We start from the raw sequence: 18,785 nt of genomic DNA, 5'->3' as shown, positions 1-18,785 counted from the left end.
TGAGAAATTTGATGTATAAATTTGATGTATGAATTGAATTTAAGAGGTATGTGTATAAGATTTGAGGGTATGTATTTATGACTTTGGATAAGCGAGAATTTGAGGACTTTAGATTTGAGGGATTTGGATTTGGGGAAAAATATGAGGAATTTGATGTAGGAATTGGATTTAAGAGGTATGTGTATAAGATTTGTGGGTATGTACTTAGGGATTTGGATAAGAGGAGTTGAAGACTTTAGATTTGAGGGATTTGGATTTGGGGAAAAATATGAGGAATTTGTTTTAGGGTTTGGATTTGAATATGAGAAATTTGAAATAAGGGTTTAGAGACAAAACAATTTCTCTTCACTCCCCCTATCTTCCATGGGAATACATCAAGGTAATGGGGATACGTCAATAAACATATCATTTTCACTCCCTCTCCCCCCCTTGAAGAGAAGGGGAGGAAAGCACTTAAATTTCAAGAAGAACGCAAGCACGGTCCCAAAAGAGAACTAGGCTCTGATAACATGCTAAAATATGAATATGGTTTGAATGTATTAAGTTTTGTTTTATTCTTCTCCATAAGGAGATATATATATATATATATATACACAGTCCCCTTCTATTGAGGATTCCTCAAATAATTTTATTTGAGAGGACGCCCTTTAGGGTACCCTACAATTTTTTTCCAATGATCCAAACTATCTATTTTTTAGGTCTTCATTCATAGATCATCCTTATAAAAAATTAGACAAATCAGAAACCGTTTCGACATCCAATTGTGTCCTACAAAATCAATGAACACGATACTTCAAGAAAATACTAAAATTTCAATAACTCAATTGAATGGTCAAATCATATCGGATTCAAGTGATTTTTTGTAGAGATGATCTTTGAATGTGTATCGATAAAATAGACGGTTTGGATTAGTGAAATACAATCCGGAGTGGGCCTTACAAGGGTGTGTCCTTGTAAATTAAGCTTATTTGAATTCCTCAAGAATTTGCATGTCTTTGATAAATATATATATTTATATTTATGTTTATAGGAGTTTATATGAGGGTCTTACAAGGAATTAGATATAGTAAAGAATTAGGAAAGTATCTTCTAATTGTACAATGATTTATCACTTATATAAATAATAGGAAAGTAAATCCTTTAATTAATCAAGTAAGTAAATCTCCTTAATTAATTAGGAGAAGCACGTCAACACTTTTTTCTTATTTTGTTTCTTAAATCATTATAGCCGTGCGGCTATCTACGATTTTTTATAAATAGTATAGCCAGCCGGCTATAGTTAGTGGCATATGGGTTAAAAATAGTACCGCTGTTTTTACTTTTTTTTAAAAATAGACTTGGTTTGACACTTGGAGCCTAATCGATTAGGGCCCTTTTTTTTATATTTAAAAATGGTATAGCCGACCGGCTATACTCAGTTTTTAAAAGAAATTCAACAACTGTATAGCCGCACGGCTATACAATTATACACGTGGGCGCCCAGCAAGGTATGCGGCTGTTCTGTTTTTAAGTGAATAGTAGAGCCGCGCGGATATACTTTAAGCCGTTCGCTTACTCGGTTTCTATTTTTTCAAAATAGTACGGCCGTTCGGCTATACTATGCTTGGATTTTTCTATTTTTTTAATAAATAGTATAGCCTTCCAGCTATACTGGTCATTTTTTTTGTATTTATTTATTTTTAATAAATAGTTTAGCCAATCGGCTATACCCCCTATTATATATATATATATATATATGCACTTATTTTTGTTTATCAATAAAAGTAGTTTTATAGCATTACCAATTATTATTATTAGTTAAGCTGTGTCTATTGTCCCAATTTGATTTTTTATTTTTCTAGAGTTACTAGGTATAATGAATTTAGCACTTTCAAGTTTAATGTTGTATTATACACATGTATTTTTTATTATGTATTTTTTAATAATACATCCATGTTTTGTACATGTCTTACTCAGTAAAATTTACATTTTTAAAAAAGCAAACATACCATACTAATATTGTACATGTACATATATATTTTTCATATTTAATACATATATTTTTTACAAAATTTTCATTAAGACATACAAAATTTACGTATTATATATATAATTCTCACATATTATTAAATAAAAATAATATATATTTAAAAATGTAAATGGGCTAAGCCGAATCACAGCCATAAAATCCCAATTTGACCATTGTGGGCCAAAACCAGCCATGGCCTGGCCGAAAGTGCCAGGTTAGACATCTCTTAGGCTTAGCCATTAGAGGTAAATTGAACAGAGCTTTACCATTGATGTAAATGAAGAACTGAAAATTTATTTGAGAGGAGAAAGAGTGACTGAGAATGATCAGATAGAGCTAATACATAGATGCCATCATAACGGCAATCAAACCAATAGGGAAACAAAGTTCAATCATCATCTCATTGTCAATCCTCAAAATTCTCAAGTTCCAAAGTCTCAAACAGATTGAAGAAATTAAAAGATCTAAGCCATGTTCAATTTCAAAACGAAAAAATCCAAAACAAACGAAAAAACCCAATTTGATGAAGCAAATAGCACAATTTTCTGGTGTGGGAAGAAGGATCAGATAGAGCTAATACATAGTTTCGCCATCATCACGGCGTTCAAACCAATAGGGATACGAAATCTAATCCTCATCTCAATCTCCCACTTTCACTTCAAAAATCACACACTAAAAAACCTTTTTAGGGTTTAAGCAGAGAAAAAGAAAAGGGCTTTAAAGAGCCAGAGCGGCTACTTGTTTCAACCTTCATATTTTGAAATCGTAATGCCGCAGAAACCCTAAAGATTGGATATTTATAGTGAAAGCTCAGGCCTTTAGGGCAACATTTGCAGAAGAGCCTCTGATCTCTATATGGGCTGACCCAATTTTCTTGAACCGGCCCAACCCACATTTGTCTTAACCGGAAAAGACCAGAACCAACTGACTCAACCACTTTCGTCTTGTGTTTCCGTACAATGCGCCTCCACGGCCACCGCCTACGTCAACCGCCTTAAAATCTCATAGCCTCCTCCTCTCCATCTCTTTCTCTCTGTTATGGAAATGGCTAAGAATTACTCCAAGAATCTGTTCAACCATTTGTGTAAGCACCAGGCACTAAAGCACTTTGCTTTGTTCTTTACTCTTCTCGAAATGCAGAGATTGAATTTTTGTTTTTCTGTTTTTGGTTAATTTCTGTGTAGATTTTATGCAAAGATTTCTGAAGAAAGAGCAATTGTATCAGAGCTTTATATATAGCTATGTGAATCGGTTTCAATCGCTACGCTCGAAAGTAGGCAAGGTAGAGCCAGAGGCACTCAAAGAAACGAAAACTGCTGCTCCTCCTCACGCTCTTCTGAGGCCCAAACATGATGTCATTAGCAACTACTCTAGTGACGACGATGATTTAATCGATAGTAAGTGGAAAGGGTTGGAGCTCGCTTGGCTCCCCAGAGCTCTTGAACCAGCTCTTCAACTGTGCAGGTGGGCTCTGCCAAGCTCAACAGGTATGTTTTCTGTTTTGATTATCTTGTTTGGGCACTTGGGTGGTCATGGGTTTTGAATGAATTTGTGTAATTTGGAAATTGTAGTTTCAGTTGTGCATGAAGATTATTCAGTTCTGAAAATTGCAGGAAATGGAGTGGGAGAGAAACCCCCACCCAGCACTCGATCAGTCTCGGAGATCATTGCAAGCATCCAACGCAGTAAGACAGGAATTCAGGATTGGAGTTTGAGTGATCTCACCATTGGTTTGTTTCTTATTTATCTTCGACAAGCGTCTGTAAATCCGTTTGAGGATGTTAATGGTGTTCAGGTCTCCTCAGATTCAATGGTAATGCCAATACCAAACCCTTTTTTAATTATGATAATGTTCTCATACTTCTACTGTTACTCTGTATAAACACATTATGTTGTGTGTCAAGTTTTAGTCTGCTAAACCGGCGGGTCTTATTAGGTATTATTTGGCATTGGTTTTGTGTTTTAGGTACAAGATCTCATCTACCACTCTGAGTTAGCAAAGGGTTCTTATAAGGATACTACTGCAGCTCTTGCAAGGAACACCATGCTTCGAGAAAGCAATGTGTTGAAATTTGTCAAAAATTCCAGTGTGATGAGGCCTGGATATTATATAGGGATTGACCCTCGTAAAAAACTTGTAATTCTAGGAATCCGTGGTACTCATACTGTATATGACCTTATAACTGATGTTGTTTCTTCAAGCGATGGTGAAGTCACATTTGAGGGTTATTCAACCCACTTTGGCACTGCAGAAGCTGCTCGCTGGTTTCTTAGTCACGAGATGGGAAATATAAGGAGGTGCTTGGAGAAATATGAGGTGGCGAATCTTTTCTCTCTTTCGTTTCTTTGTTCTTCTTGTTCAAAGGATTTTATACTTTTTTTCCCCAACCAGAGTTTGTTGTCATTGTTGGTTGTAGTTGAGCCCAATTCATTAACAGGGATTTAAGTTTAGGCTGGTGGGTCATTCGCTTGGAGGTGCTACAGCTGCTCTACTAGCAATAATGCTCCGTAAAAAGTCAGCTAAGGAGCTGGGGTTCAACCCGGAGATTGTCTCTGCAGTGGGGTATGCAACGCCACCTTGTGTCTCCAAAGAACTTGCTGAAAGCTGCTCCAGTTATGTCACAACTGTTGTGATGCAGGTGGGAAGATGCATTTGATTATTTACTAGTTAGAAGAAGCACTTCTATTCTAATTATATATACCCGTTGGCTGTTAAATTTATTTGGTTTAGTTGTATTTTTCCCTTCTCAAATTGTTACATCATCTTTTTATGCAGGATGATATTATACCTAGGCTAAGTGTGGCATCTCTAACGAGGTTGAGGAGTGAAATTCTTCAAACCGATTGGTAAGTAAATTTGCCTCTTCAGAGGCTCGTGTCACTGTCACCTCTCTTTCAAGAAAGGTTGAGAAAAGTAAGCACACTAGTCGTTTCGTTGGAGGACCAAATTTCTTCATGTGCCAACTGATTAAGAAAGCAAATGTTGCACTAGTTATTGTGTAGCATTTAATTTCTAAATTTCCAGAGTTCAAATACTCAGGATCTTGAACTTGCATATTGTGATTCATGCTGTGTGGAAATCTGGAAATCTATGGAATTTTATGTGATTCTATAAGCATAAAACTTTCAATTCTTTTGCTGGAGAAGACATTGCATGAACACTTCTTTTTCACTTGGAATTAAAAAATTATGTACTAATTTTAGTTCATGTCTAAGGCTTTCCTCTTTCTTGGATTGTTGTGGAAAAACAAAGGATTTGGGCATGAATAATTGTGGGCCCAAATTGAATAAAAAGTTTAACTTATTTATGTTAATTTGAAGCATCATTCATGACCTCTTAGTATGAAAAAGTCACTTCTGTTGTGAGCATCAATTTTTGTGCACCAATGGCAATTTGATGTCAACTGCAAAGGCTTATCAAAATATCAAACTTACACCCTTATTTGTTTCTATGTTATGTTTTGCAGGATGAGCGTGGTTGAGAAGGAAGACTGGAGAAGTATCATAGATTTGGTAACAAATGCAAAGCAGGTTGTGTCTTCGGTGCAAGATGTTGCTCGGAAACTCTCTGATTTTGCAAAATTTGGGAGCAGTAAAAATGCTTCAGGTAATCCCACCTTGCTCTTTACCGAATGCGCCAATGCTATTGTCTTATCAATTGTCTAGACCTTGCTGCCTACTGACATTTATTTTGTGACAAACGTGATATATATATTTTTAGGGAGCTGATTTTCCCACTTCTCTTTTGTCCACTTACACTCTCTTTTTTGTTATAGTAAAAACTAAAAAGTATTTAAAAAAAACAAAAGGGAGTTGAAGTGGACAAAAGGGGAGTGGGAAAATCACTACCCTATTTTTACTGTCGTTGACCAAATTTAATCCTGTAAAAGTTGATGTGTGGATTTGATACTTAAAAATAATCTCAGGTTGCATTTTTCTCGCCTTCAATTTTGTAATTGGCTTATCTGTGTTTCTGTATATATGCATGATGCATTGGTGCATTTGTGAATGTATGTGCATGCTTTACAATGCATTGGAGGAGTAAGGGTGTGGATGCACTGGAAATTTCTCATTGTTATCAACTTGATGGTAGTTGGTGGGAAGGTTGTTTCTTTTTGTTGGGATCATGGAACTGTCTGGATTTTTGTTGTATCATCAATGCAGCCACGCTTGTGGTTTTGTCAAACCTCAACGGATGTGTCGTCCTATGAAAGGAAAATTTTGAATTATACCTGTATTAGTCATTAATTTAAGCTTGACACCTGATGATCTTCCCTTCACCAAATTATCTTTTGCTGTCTGAACAGATGGTCCTGTCATAAAGAAAATGCCTACGGCTTCCAGGGTCCCTGTAAATGACGAAGAAGTAAGAGATAATGCTGTTGCTATTGAGAATCGAGGAGCTGCCTGTAAAGTGCCTGAGGAGTTATTTGTACCCGGCACTGTTTACTACCTGAAGAGGAATGTGGATGTTCAAACAGGCAGCAGCAGCAGGGAGTTTACACTATGGAAGAGGCATCCAGGTGAACATTTTCAGAGGATTGTGCTCTCAAGCAACATAATAACAGACCACAGGTGCGTTAGCCATTACTACGCATTAAGAGATGTGCTCAAAGGTCTGCCCACCTCCGATGATGAAGGCAAACTTCATAATTGATCAAAACAAAGCGCACTTATTTTTCCTCTGTAAAAATATAACTAATGTTTTAGATTTACTTTACTGTAACCATCATAAATTTTGCAATGTTGAAGGAATGTATCAATTTTCATTGATCAATATTCCATCCAGTGTCATGCTACAAAATGTGCTGTGCAAAGAATAGACAATGCCATTGGCTGCTTTCATTTCCTGCTGAACAGTTTTCTAAAGTTATAGCATTGCAATTTGCAGACTAGCTGGCATACCCAATATCTCTTTTACTGTTGGGTTTTGCATTTCCTTATCTTCATTCCCCCACCATTACCTGCCATGAAAGGTATGCCTAGAACCTAAGCAAGACTTGGTTTGTATTATTAATAGCCACACCTAGGCTTCTAGGCATTTATAGGATCGTATCCAATGTCAAGCTGAAAAGCACATCTACCATCCTGAAGAAACCCATAAGGGGAGATAGAAAACCCAAAAAGAATAAAATAAGATGAAATTGTGGACGTTTGGCCAAAATTGTTGTCTCATTGTAACTTCTGCAATCATCTGAAAGCTATTGTGAAATCCACTTGCATCAACGTTTAACAAAGGATTGAAAGGTCGTGATAGAAAAGAATTCTACAGCAGAGCATATTACATTAAATAACTCAAGCCATGTTAATCAATGAATTAAGATGAGGTTCATAGAATCTATTAGCTTTCTCCTTGGTTGTCTTTGCCTGAGAATGGCTTTCTTAGCTGTATTTGAAAAGAAAGTCATGGTCTATTTCCACTTCACCATATACTTTACCAAATAAAAACAAAACCTTCTCTATCACCAAGCTATCATTGATTAACCCTCAATGAAGTTACATCCCAATTTGTCCTTTTTGCTATTACTAGAAGACCATATGAACCCAATCCACATCACCCCTTATATTATGGTTTGGACTTTGAACAATTGCCCTCTATTCAAACTACAAGAAATTTTTATTTTTAGTTTTTTTATATAAACATAGAGCTGTATCCAAACTAAGGCATGTAAGATGGCCAAAAAGACAAAGATGATGTAATGTAATTTGCTGTTTGCCTGCAACCTCTTGAAAATGAAGCATTCTACTTATGTCTTTCATGTCGTCAGGTTAATCAGCAGTTGATGTTTGAACTTCTGCAGTACAGGAAAAGAAATTTCTGATTGCATGCTTAATTTACTTTTAATTAAACATCTGATTTTTTTATTATAAATTCATTATCTTCTTATGTTTGGAATGGAGCACAATCATGTTACATATATTTGGGGAACGTACGTGACATACTGACATGAGCTGAAGTTGTTGACCCAAAAAAAAGAAGAAAAAACACATGAGCTCAAGTTCTGTTATTGTCTTCTAGATTGATGAGGAAGAACTTAAGCAAATCATCCACACACACGTGCACTGGCCCCATCTGCTACCTTGGTGTCGGATTGACTGGTCAATAGGACACTTGTCAGCATCATTTTTTTAACATCCTACACTATCAAAAAATAGAACAACTAACATGTAACGGGAATGTCATTGTAGCGGTATCCCAAGTCGATCACGCATTGTTATATCGGAAAGTTAAAATACATGTCAATGAGTAATTGACTTGGGATAGTGCCACAGTGGTATCCCTGGTGTAGGCAAGTGAACCAACAGATATAAAACAAAAGAAAAAAGAAGAAGAAGAAATGTGCATAATTACCAACTAATTAATCCTTGAAATCAAAGTATATTGAGAAGAAATAGTGATTACGGAAAACAAAACCACAAAGTCCTCCTCAAGGCCTCCTTAGAGAAAATGAGATAATGGTACCCAAAACCACAAAGTTGTGTGGCTTTATTAGAAGACTTACATATTGCTCAAAGTTTCTTGCTTCCTCCTAATTGAAAAGAAAAACTCTAATGAATTAAAAATACCTCTGAAGTGCAAAAGGGGTTTCATCTAAGAGCATCCTTTCAAAGCCCAAATAAATTAACTTAGACAGAAGAGTTTATGAATGTTATTAGTGGGACAGCTCCATTATTTAATAACCCCATTAATTAGCATATATTTTTTAAGTGGCCAACAATTACACATGGCTCCGGAGCCAATCTGGTTTAGGCTCAAACCCCAGTTGATACGTTCAACTGTGTAGATTCCAACTTGCAATTTATAAATAACCTTTTACATAATTGTTTATACCAAATAATTCCTTATTTTCGATCTTTTTGGGAACTTAGTCCAAAACCCTTTCAGTTTCATCCACCCTAGAGTGCTGCACCAAATGGTTACTTTAGGTTTAAACCCATCTTTTACTTTAGATGAAAGGATTGGCTTAATTACTTTATAATTAGCATACTAGATTAGTTGGGATGTGGGGCCTCCCCATTGTGCAAAGTCTTAATTAAGGTGAGCTAATGAGACATTAGCACCGTACTAATTTCCTCGACAAGCCGTGACCTGAAAAACTAGAAAGGCAAAATTGTCCCTCTTCCTCTCACCTCCTGATGAAGTGTTGTATTCCAGTGTCACTATCTTTTGTTTCATTCATTTCAAGAATATATGCTTCTTTTCTGTGGCTTTATTGGCTCCTTTAAACTTCGATTATCTGTACTTAAAGGAGAATTATTAACCCCTTATGTACAATCTTCATTTTTATAATCCGGATTCACAGTGATCCTCCATTAATGGACCCTTGTGGGTCTGGTCTATGCAACTGTGCATTGTTTATTGAATGATCTGTCGGTTGCTTTCCTATTTAAAAACTCAAACATATCTTGCCTGCTTCCATCATTTACACTAAGTGGAGTTCGATAGCCTTAAGAACAGATCAAGGGTTACAAATGTTCACCTCTTTTTATTGTTATTCATCTTTGTCAGCTTTAGTATCTATGTGTAGTTGGCAGATTGAGTTGTCACACTCACACATACCTGAATCATTAATGAAGAGACCAATGATCTCTTTCTCAAATGTTATCTTCATATGTATTATAACATGTGGATTAGTAGCATCACGTGACAGTGTTAGGATGATTCAAGAATTTTTCGATGTTCTATATAGTCAAACTGTCAATTAGGAAGGACCATACATTTACAAATTACATACTGGTCTTAGTTAACATTTTACCAAATGTTGTCAGACTAACATTATCCGATAGCGATAACTATATAAAAAGTAACTCTGTTTACACCATATTTTTAGATTGACTGTTTTAGTTAAGTCCATATCAATGTTCTGGAGTAACATGCCTGGATGATCAGGTTCATGTACCATCTGTATACGGAGAAAGATGAAATAGTGTGATGCTTCATCAATTGTTCAATGGCACCCCACACACCCATTGCCAGCTTTTCTATTTCATGTATGTAATAATATTTTATGCAATTTAGCCTGTCACTGACTCAATCATGCACGTTATATGTCTTAATTTTGTTTCATAAAAAAATAAATAATGACTGGCCTATAATAAATGCCGACATCCCAATAAGAAGGAAAGTAGGGAGGAGTAGTAGAAAATACATGATGTCCACACGGTAATAACGTCATGACGTTCGCATAGGAGAAAATCTGTATATGTTTTGTTGAATTAAGAAAACCCTGGAGGAATATGCATCCAGACAGAGTTGCTCTGGTTTCAACATTACCTCATTCTCTCACTCCGGTATAATCACCACTTACGGTTTATTTTAGCAGCATATTAGCTATAGCAAGAGCACATATATATTGGAATTAATACAATGGATCCAAATATCAAAGGAAATAATGGAGATATGGGTTTGGTTTGTGATATCTGATAGGCTCTTTTGTCTTTTAAGGAATCTCATTTGTGAGCATGAATATTTAGTAGACTATTGGAAAAGAAAGAATAGTAGTGAAACCCTGTAGCCCATAAAGGGAACCTATTCTAATTAAGTATTCATTGTAATATGATTAACTCTGCCCCCACACTCTAACTCTAGGCCTGGCAATATTTATATGCCTGGAGTGATGCTATGCACATAGCACAGATAAAACCATATATTAATTTCAAAGCCATAAACCACTCCAAATTAAACTCTTAAACATCAATATGACAGGTTCTGGTTCTCCTTGTGGAGCTTGCAAGTTCTTGAGAAGAAAATGTATTAGGGGTTGCATTTTTGCACCTTATTTCTGCCATGAACAGGGTGCCACTCATTTCGCCGCGATCCACAAGGTTTTCGGGGCAAGCAACGTGTCGAAATTGCTTGCTCAACTTCCGGTGAGCGATCGATGCAGAGCTGCACTCACAATTTCATATGAAGCTCAAGCCAGGGTTCAAGACCCTATTTATGGCTGTGTTTCCCATATTTTTGCTCTCCAACAGCAGGTTATAATTAATCCTACTTAATCATTGAAATATTTAACATTCCCTAATTAAATTTTATTTCATTAATCTCAACAGATGATGATGAACTTATAAATTTAACTGCTTTGCAGGTTATTAGTTTACAAGCACAACTAGCTTCTGTCAAGGAACAAGCAGCTAAAGGCATTTCCAATGCGAACCCAATTGAGAAGTACGATACTAATGTGCAGAGTTGGCCTCAGTCGGAAAGTTCAAACATATTGATGCCACAAAGTATGAACCTCAACAACATTAATGATTCAATGCTGCCATTTTACTCTGAAAACAAGAATTCGAATTCTTTTGAGGGTGACCGAAATTTCATGATTCCGGAAGTACTAAATAACATGTACGGCAGCTATGGAGATGGAGAGGCTTCTAATTCAATGTCCTCACTAGACATGCAGATGAGCAATATGCAGTGGGGTTTCGATCAAGATCAGGATTGAAAGAGGGATTTTGCCAGTTTTGAATTTAATTACTCATGCTAACTAGGAACCCTAGGAGTGTTTATAAACCACACTCACAAATAATGTCAAAGGCAACACGCAGTAGGGTTTTTATTTCTTCTTATTTTTTCACACCAGAAATGTGATAGCCAGTAATATATATATGTAAGCCTCAAGAGATGTCTTCAGATGTTTTCGGGGCGCTAATGAAGAAGAAGGCATTTTTCAAATGACAAATAGCCAAAACCATTTTCTCTAGTTTTCTTTAACTTCAGAAATTAATAATTAATGGAAAGACATATGCTTTAGTTTCTCTCTTGTTGCTTTCTTACGCCAGCCCATCTCCATCTGCTTTTGTGTACTATTCAGGTAATGAGATCACGCCAGATAATAAAACCAGACTTTGGAAGTGAAATTCAACAAGTTAGTACTCAGTCAAGTCCATATCTAAGGTCTTGCCTTGTCTTAATTCAAGTTTGTCAATGAAGGAGATAATAACGAAACGTGAGCCTTTCGCTTTAATCAATAATCAATGATCGAGCTCCCCCACCATAATCTTAATCACCTTCAAAAGGTGTCTAAGCAAATATCGAGCTCCCCCACCATTATCTTATTCACGTTCAAAAGGTATCTAAGCAAAATTAGGCTGAATTGAGTGCAATGCAACACCTAGGCAGCCCTAGGCGTTTAGTAGCATCCAAGGTTAATCACAAGATTCACAACACCACACATCCGATGATCATAAGCATGATATTGTAGCTATTTTTGTTATAAAAGTTTTAGAAGGAAGCGACCACCAATACACATATATACACAAGCACACTTACAATACGGGGCAGTGTGTGTGTTTTGAGGAAAGTCCAAGTCTTCCACAATTTAGATTTGGACATCGTTATAGGTTATGCTATATTAGCATGCAATTCATGTGTCAACCATACATATGCTCCTACTTTACCTTCAAATAAGTAGTACTTCTTAAAGCGTCATAAAGGAGAGCATCAATGGAATCACTGGTTGTATAACTATATATTCACGAGTTTTATCTCCTTATCACGCGTGACTAAGTTACATAATGAGTGCGATGAACTCATGAGTGTGTGACATCCAAAAATCTCTCCTCATAAAAGGCCAATTCCAGCATATACTATAAATATGCGCGTGAAGAGACTTGACCTAGTCTTAGTGGATGGAAACTTACAACTGTAAATACAACAAATCTATTCATTATGGAAGAGAGAAATGAATTTAAATTATAAAAGGATATTCTTAGGGCTTTCAAGGTTTGATAGAGTCAAGACCAGAGGGAATAATTGAGAGAAGAAATCATGTGAACATTATGTGTGACTAAGTTAGGTAACGAGTGCGATGAACTTGTAACATCCACATCGACCAACAGAGAGGGGGTGATGTGTCTTATACGTGCATGCCCACCTCCATCTAGCACGAGGCCTTTTGGAAGCTCACTGACTTCGAAGTTATAGGAACTCCGAAGTTAAGCAAGTTAGGGCTAGAGCAATTCTAAGATGGGTGACCTATTGGAAAGTTGCTCGTGAGTTCCCAAAAACAAAACCGTGAGGGCAGAGAGGGGGCCCAAAGCGAACAATATTGTGCTACGGCGAAGCCAATTCCGGGATGTGACAGAACTCATGAGTGTGTGACATCCAAAAATCTCTCCTCATAAAAGGCCAATTCCAGCTTATACTATAAATATGCGCGTGAAGAGACTTGACCTAGTCTTAGTGGATGGAAACTTACAACTGTAAATACAACAAATCTAGTCAATATGGAAGAGAGAAATGAATTTAAATTATAGAATGATATTCTTAGGGCTTTCAAGGTTTGATAGAGTCGAGACCAGATGTAATAATTGAGAGAAGAAATCATATGAACATTATGTGTGACTAAGTTAGGTAATGAGTGCGATGAACTCATAAGTGTGTGACATCCAAAAATCTCTCCTTATAAAAGGTCAATTCCAGCATGTACTATAAATATGCGCGTGAAGAGACTTGACCTAGTCTTAGTGGATGGAAACTTACAACTGTAAATACAACAAATTTAGTCAGTATGGAAGAGAGAAATGAATTTAAATTATAGAAAGATATTCTTAGGGCTTTCAAGGTTTGATAGAGAGAGAGAAGAAATCATGTGAACATTAGTCAAACTAAGCTTGACCCCTTGATCCCTTGCTAAACTCAGAAGTTAATTGCCATTAAAACAACATTTTGTAGGACCTTATTATCTCCTTATCATTCCTACTATAGGCTAAGTCCCCGGTCAAAAGTGAATGAAGTTAAGATTCCACCCCAAACCAATTGGCAATGGGGGGAGTAGCCCAATTCCTTCTAAGCTCTTGCTAGGTTTCTCAACTTTCCAATGTGAGACTCTTTACCTTCACATTCTCACATGCCCCTGCACGTGTGGCGAATTTTCAAGCCTAACACGTGAACAACTTATATTGGGTGACGTGGAGCATGTGTGGCCGTTGGGCTTTTAATGTAGGCTAACCCTCTGATACCATGCTAAAATATGAATATGGTTTGAATTTAGGTTACATTTTATTCTTCTCCATAAGAAGGTATATATAGGAGTTTACATGAGTGCTTTACAAGGAAATAGATACAGTAATAATAGTATTTCCTAATTATACAACAATTTGTCAACTATATAAAATAAAAAAATAAATCCCTTAATTAATCAAAGAAATAAATCTCATTGATTAATAAGGAGACTAACGTCAACAAAAAGATATTCAAAATAACTCGATCAACAAGTTAACTTTCTATATATATCCTAGACTCATCTGTTGGGTTCTCCCAAGTTGTCTCCACCTGTGATTAGCAAATATTAAAGTTAAATTAATAGTATAAACACGCCTAATTCATTGATCAAAGGCTCTCGGTACGTCGTGATCAAATTTACAGACAAAAACAAAGCCATCCTTCTCATAATCTTCTTTGCTAATGACCATTGAGATGAAACGACAACGTAGCTTACTGTTTTCTCTTAACTCATTATATATTTCTGGCTCATCCCCCAGAACACGTTGGACTTTGAACAATTGCCCCCTGTTCCAACTACAATTAATTTTAATAAAAATCCTAATTAATTACCCCACAAGCAATTGTGCGTGTATATATATACATATATCTTAATTCAAATTTTAAAGTGAAGCTTTTCTGCCTACTTTTGTTCCTCCATCATCAAGCAAGAGGGCTTTCAATGCCTTTTGTTTGATTTCAGAACCGAAGTCGATGTTTCATGTGTTTGAAGTTTGAACACCTAAAGGAATATGGCCTCTTAATCAATTATACTATAAACAAAGCTTCAATTAATAATTAAGAGCCTAATTAAACTTTCTCAATCGTTTCAACTTTATAATTGAATTTTCTTTTTGAAGCCGAGTTACATCAAGGTATATTACAGTGTTTTTTTTTTTGCCAAAGTTAAGATAAGAATGGGGAAAACTCACACACACGGCTATTATGGAGACTTAAACTCAGAACCATTTAAAAGCACACCAAAGATTTGAGTTAATTCAACTAACACCCCATTATTAAAGTATATTACAGTTGGGTTTCATGTAACTTATTAGCTTACTTAAAACAAACATGAAGAAGTAGTTGATATATTTTCTTCTAGATTGAAACCAAAGTATACCCTAGATATGGGGTAATCATCCACACGTGCCATGGCCCATATGCAACCTGGATGTCGGGCTTTGACTGGTCAAAGAGGGACAAAACTTTGCACCATTTTCAAATATAATATTTTGCTTAACATAATTTAAATAAACCTTCTATGTGATAATGCGACGATGGATTTTAATTAGCTTTATTATTTTGATATTTTTCTTTTAATAGTGTATGAAAAAGGTCTTAGATTCAAATTCTTCTCTGTTTCATGATAATAATAAAAAAACTTTAATTTATAAAAAACATGTTATATTATTAGACGATCGTGCATATTAAATTACTAAATTTTCCACACAAATGAGTTACGTATATATTTGTTTTGTTGGAATATAAAGTTTGGACAATTTGTTGACGTATCATAGAGATAATTCGAAAAAAGATGCAATAGTATTTTAATTGGAGACGCAGGGGGATTTTATCGATCAACTCAATTGGAAGCAATGCAAGACTACAAATTCCAAGGAGTATATAGTATACTCTCATTATTGGCAAAAATATGTTGTTACCAATGCACTTATTCTGACACAATAATTGGGCATGACATCAAAATAATAACCAATTGGCTATATAATTACTAAATTAAGGCGGTTAAATCAACAAAAATCTCAAAAGTACAATTTTTATTTCATTTTAGACTGAAAACCTTAACGAACTACACATCTTTTTCATCTCCCTTTGTCATCTCTACATTCCGCCCATTTCTTCTTCCCTATCCCACTTTGTAGGTCATCTATCTCTTCCTCCACACCGTAATCTCATCAACCTCTTATTCTCATATTGCCTCGAACAATTTTTCTCTCATCATCGTCTTGGATGAGTCATCTAACCATGGCAACAAAGGAAAATGCCTTGGACTTCTTATAATTGTACTTAACAAAATAGAATTGTGTATGAGTGATCACTCCAATTCGATTTTGAGGTGAAACTAAATATATACGACTCGTGCTTATAAAAGCAATGCTAATGTACTTGCGTATCGATGATTGTCAATTGTAAAATCCATAATTAATTTATTAATCTTGATAGTTTGATGTTTATTATGATTTAAGCACGTATGATAGGATCCCAAGGCTAATAAAATATGAGATTTGGCGTAGTAATAATTTGCAAGTTATTGACCAGGGTCTTGTAAGTTTCCTACTGACAGTTTCAGAACTTGGAACAGAGCTGGGTCATGACTCTTATTTTATCGTTTTGCTAATCCTCTAGCTGGTGGTGATGTGGCGATTGCTAGCGTGGGACCCTCAGGTCTGAAAGAAATAGTGCCACTCGTGCGGCGTGTCAACATCATAATTGAAGCAAGCAAAGAGATAGATTCCATTTCGCGATTTCTTATTCACCACGTGCACCGCAATCCCGAGGAATATTAACGGCTGTCTCCTCTCAACCTTTGTCATCTTGCTATCTTTTATTCAACTTTTTAATTTTAAAATAAAGAAACAAAATAATTCTAATTTTCTACCCTAACAATTTGTTTGTTCTTTTACTATTTGAAATTACCATAACAACCAAAAAAATTGTTATTTACACTAAAATTATAATAATAGCACAAGTACCCAATCACTTGAAATGTGCAAAGTATCAATTTACAAGACTAGAATATAACTTATCAGCAACTTGCACTTAATTGTCTCTTCCTCTTATCTAAATTAAAAATAATGACAAAACAAGTCGTTTTAAGCGCGTCTTTTATGATTGTTCTATTTCTCCCACCCCCAATCCCAAGCCGCACCCATGCCTCATCCTGGAGCCTTACTTGCTACCCAACGCCTCCCTTCCTAACCCATTCTATGCCTCTCTACCCCCTCGTCCTCTCTATCCCTTTGTTCTCTCTCTCTCTCTCTCTCTCTCTACCCCCTCTCCTCTCCTTCTAAGTTTACCCCTTTTTTATACGATTGGTTTTCTAAACAGATGATCATCTCATAACCTAATAATGGGTGCAATATTTATTTTAAAAAATGGTTCCAATAAAGTACTTGCATGCATTGAGATTTCACAATTATTATTAAGGGGTAGAAAAAGGAAAAGGGAAAAGACACAAGAAACTGTGAGCAATGCCCGAACCCACTTAATGTATGGCTTTAGCATCACATGAAACATATATGCAATTAGGGTTCTCTATATTTCTTTAATTATCCCTAAAAGTTTGTAGACAAAGTTTAGACAGATGTGCACACAATTGGTGTCCTCCTTTATAGATTAGTTGAATTCCTTCTATATACATCAAAGTCGGAAAGCAATTATATTGATTAATATTATCCCCTCTTAATTAATTTGTATGCCTTCTTGTCGCCAACATTCCTCTGCCTTTTCATATCCATGCCCAAGTGGCCAACAAATGCACATTACTCAAAGTCATTCCTCCTTTGTGGTAATGGCTGCCAATGAGGTCCATGGCACCATGCCATGCTCAAACCCCTCCTGATGACAGGTGCCATTTGCAATTCATCTTCCATTTGGATTTGGGATTATAATTCAGGGTTTTGCTTTAACAGTGCAAGAACATTGATTCGGTAAAGTTAAATTAAGTGAGATGTATTAACCAAAATAAATAAATAAAGGGAAGATGTTATGGGAAACCCAATTCTTTTCTCTAACGTTCTTTTTCAAATCTCTAGCTATTTTACACGGATGAGTTTCACAATATCATGAATCTCATCTCATCTCATCACTCGAGAAAGTTGAAAAACTTTAACGTATAGTAGATCACAAAGATTGTGGATTAGTACTAGTGTGAAGGACCACATATGCACAAACTCTTATAGCCATAGAAGCAAACAGAAAAATGGGATTAATTAGCTATTCAGCGGCTGTTTTTATTTGCATTTCTGCTCATATAAATGATAGAAGCAAGCAGAAAAAATAGGAGCTGGAAAGAAGAGAAGGGGGTGGGTATTAATTTAATTAAGTTAGGGTGTCATTATTAAGTTTGGGGGTGTGGGGCTAAGCGCACGTCTACATGTTTGTAGCTGTGGGTGACAAACCAAAAGTGATTAAGATCATATAAGATTACTTAATTATTAATGCACTGTATTGCTCAGACAAACCGTGACTCCATAACTTAAACAAAGCAAAGAAGAGAAACGGAAAGGAGCAGAAAAACCCTCTCTCTCTCTCTTCCTAATGTTTCTGCTTCCCTGGGCACCAAGCGTTGCATTCCAGTGTCATTATCTCTTGTTTCATTCATTTTTGGAATATGCTTTTTAATTTTTAGTTTTCTTTATCTTGCACGAACCAATTTGGTATTGTATATGCCCAATGAATCCAAATAATCACATTGGCACATTCCACCAAATATGTTTTAACATTCAATTAAATTGATCACGCGATTATTGGATCTGATTAAAAATGTTCTTCCTTCGATTTGTGGAACTCCGTACTAATTAACTATTGAAATACTTTTGTCTCCCATTTCTATAATTTAAGACGAAGGGTCCAGCAGTTCCCCAACCTGGGTTTTGATTACTTAATCGATTCTCTTATCCACCTAATCAAATAGTTAGTGATGTGAGCTTGTCTAATGACCGCAGTTTTGTCCGGCGTTGTTTAAATAAAACCCTAGCACAATCCAAATTTCACCATTCACTTCCATCTTCTTCTTTTCTTTTTCTTTTTTCTTTTTTCTTTATTTATTTA

General features: G+C 35.8%; 2 protein-coding genes and 2 non-coding genes across 7 annotated transcripts; 2 read left to right on the top strand and 2 right to left on the bottom strand.

Annotated features, from left to right (window-relative positions):
- Window positions 1–2,328: 2,328 nt before the first annotated feature.
- On the bottom strand, window positions 2,329–2,414 carry LOC148916028 (small nucleolar RNA Z102/R77). Its single transcript, XR_016128386.1, has one exon. It is a non-coding gene; the product is annotated as a small nucleolar RNA Z102/R77 (small nucleolar RNA).
- Window positions 2,360–6,785, top strand: LOC103334509 (alpha/beta-Hydrolases superfamily protein). 4 transcript variants are annotated; one of them, XM_089055415.1, is made up of 8 exons: window positions 2,360–3,092; window positions 3,193–3,495; window positions 3,586–3,821; window positions 3,975–4,325; window positions 4,447–4,647; window positions 4,785–4,855; window positions 5,476–5,615; window positions 6,316–6,785. In XM_089055415.1, the coding sequence occupies exons 1-8, from the start codon at window positions 3,047–3,049 to the stop codon at window positions 6,663–6,665; spliced, it is 1,698 nt and encodes a 565-aa protein (XP_088911541.1). In that variant the 5' UTR covers window positions 2,360–3,046; the 3' UTR covers window positions 6,666–6,785. The 4 variants fall into 4 exon arrangements, with proteins under 4 accessions (XP_088911541.1, XP_088911540.1, XP_088911542.1 ...); XM_089055414.1 differs by having other exon boundaries at window positions 3,580–3,821; XM_089055416.1 differs by having other exon boundaries at window positions 2,361–3,092; window positions 3,607–3,821.
- On the bottom strand, window positions 2,566–2,653 carry LOC148916027 (small nucleolar RNA Z102/R77). The gene has a single exon (XR_016128387.1). It is a non-coding gene; the product is annotated as a small nucleolar RNA Z102/R77 (small nucleolar RNA).
- Window positions 6,786–10,676: 3,891 nt separating the features above from the next.
- LOC103334603 (LOB domain-containing protein CRL1-like) lies at window positions 10,677–11,660 on the top strand. Its single transcript, XM_008237573.2, has 2 exons — window positions 10,677–10,987; window positions 11,098–11,660. Exons 1-2 carry the CDS (start codon window positions 10,709–10,711, stop codon window positions 11,452–11,454), a joined length of 636 nt encoding a protein of 211 aa, XP_008235795.2. The 5' UTR covers window positions 10,677–10,708; the 3' UTR covers window positions 11,455–11,660.
- The last annotated feature ends 7,125 nt before the right edge of the window (window positions 11,661–18,785 follow it).

Source organism: Prunus mume, linkage group LG6, assembly GCF_029339155.1.
Source record: "Prunus mume cultivar Tortuosa linkage group LG6, ASM2933915v1, whole genome shotgun sequence".
In the NCBI taxonomy this organism is placed as follows: Eukaryota; Viridiplantae; Streptophyta; class Magnoliopsida; order Rosales; family Rosaceae; genus Prunus; species Prunus mume.
The sequence above is the reverse complement of the archived record's forward strand: the minus strand, read 5'-3'. Positions and strand labels throughout refer to the sequence as shown.

What these genes read in the sequence shown, in the direction of transcription:
- LOC103334603 (XM_008237573.2), top strand. Translation starts at nt 10,709, where the DNA reads ATGACAGGTTCTGGTTCTCCTTGTGGAGCTTGCAAGTTCTTGAGAAGA. An exon ending in TTTTTGCTCTCCAACAGCAG is followed by an intron (nt 10,988 to 11,097) that starts GTTATAATTAAT and finishes ACTGCTTTGCAG; the next exon opens with GTTATTAGTTTACAAGCACA.
- LOC103334509 (XM_089055414.1), top strand. Translation starts at nt 3,047, where the DNA reads ATGGAAATGGCTAAGAATTACTCCAAGAATCTGTTCAACCATTTGT. An exon ending in GGCTCTGCCAAGCTCAACAG is followed by an intron (nt 3,496 to 3,579) that starts GTATGTTTTCTG and finishes TGGAAATTGTAG; the next exon opens with TTTCAGTTGTGCATGAAGAT. An exon ending in AGGTCTCCTCAGATTCAATG is followed by an intron (nt 3,822 to 3,974) that starts GTAATGCCAATA and finishes TTTGTGTTTTAG; the next exon opens with GTACAAGATCTCATCTACCA.